The sequence below is a fragment of the Buceros rhinoceros genome, unplaced genomic scaffold (genome assembly GCF_000710305.1).
Source record: "Buceros rhinoceros silvestris isolate BGI_N320 unplaced genomic scaffold, ASM71030v1 scaffold21979, whole genome shotgun sequence".
Taxonomy (NCBI): domain Eukaryota; kingdom Metazoa; phylum Chordata; class Aves; order Bucerotiformes; family Bucerotidae; genus Buceros; species Buceros rhinoceros.
Genome location: NW_010430007.1, coordinates 1,720 through 2,905, shown reverse-complemented (window position 1 = coordinate 2,905; position 1,186 = coordinate 1,720). Strand labels below are relative to the sequence as shown.

General features: G+C 56.5%; 1 protein-coding gene across 1 annotated transcript in view; it reads right to left on the bottom strand.

Moving 5' to 3' along the window:
• Positions 1–739: 739 nt before the first annotated feature.
• RPL12 (ribosomal protein L12) overlaps positions 740–1,186 on the bottom strand; it is a gene marked incomplete at both ends in the record, with an annotated part of 2,130 nt that continues 1,683 nt past the window's right edge. The window contains 1 exon segment of the mRNA XM_010142880.1: positions 740–916. Within this exon segment, the coding sequence (XP_010141182.1) occupies positions 740–916 (177 nt within the window).

Here is a 1,186-nt window from a genome sequence, read left to right as displayed (position 1 = left end):
CTGGCATGGTCCAAGGCCAGGTCAGACGGGGCTGTGAGTGACCTGGGCTAGTGGCAGGTGTCCCTGCCCACAACAGGGGGTTGGACCAGGTGATCTTTCAGGTCCTCCCAACCCAAACCACTCCATAATTCAATTACTGTTTTTTTCTTCCAGAGGATACAGAAGGACTGGGACATATGACATAGTGAGGGGCTACAGGGGTGACTTAGCCTCCTCCCCCAGTATCATCACACAAGGAATCCAGAGACCCAAGAAACCCAGAGACCCAAGAAACCCAAGACCAGGCCCTTTACAGCTCTGAAGCTGGAGGACTCCACCCACAGACCTGCTCCTTCATAGCGAGGAGACAAAGCACCAAGAAATTCAGCTCAAGAGCAAGAACATGCATGAGCACCACATCCTGGTGACCCAGCACCTCCCTCTGCCCCAGCAATTCCAGGGCAGCAGAAGGGAAACGAGCATCTTCTGGCTGTAACATGTGTTAGAACCACAGCCTGGGCTGGTGACAAGGGCTGGGGACTCCCAGCCAAACCCCACTACTGCAGGACAAATCAAGGCAACGACAGCACGTGCAGACAGCTGGGTCTTTTATTAAGTATTTAAGGTGCTACAAAACACTCCAGGAGCCTTCGCAGGGCAACATCTCTGTGGGCTCAGCTCTGTTGGAAGAAGCACATTCCGCTCGTTAGTGGAGAGTTTTGTTAAGAGTCTAACACAGCAGTTGGTGGCAGATACTCACAGCCGGGCACTCGATGGCACCGTTGTTGATGTCATCGATGATATCATGCGGGTGCCGGCCGTCAATGCTGCAGCCCACAGACTGGGCAGTTCCAAGGATCTCCTTGATCGTTCCTGCAGTGGGGAGATCCAGTTGGTCAGTGCTTCAGCCCAGGAGAAACTCAAGGATGCGAGAGAGCTCCACCCTTCACCCCGCAGCTGTCCCTGCCTCTGGGGTCCACAGGCTGGAGCCACGGGGTTCACCCGGGGACAGCAAACCACCTCAGCCAGCTCCAGCTTACTGGTTTCCAGGGACACACCAGAAGTGCCACACATGCCTTCCACCACCCTGTGCTGCCGTCACCAGCATGAGGCTGGCTGCTCACACCAGCACGAGGAGCAACCCTCCCCCCACCTCCCCAGGAATCGCCCCCAAACACCATCAGGGGGCTCCCCTCTGCCCCCCCCA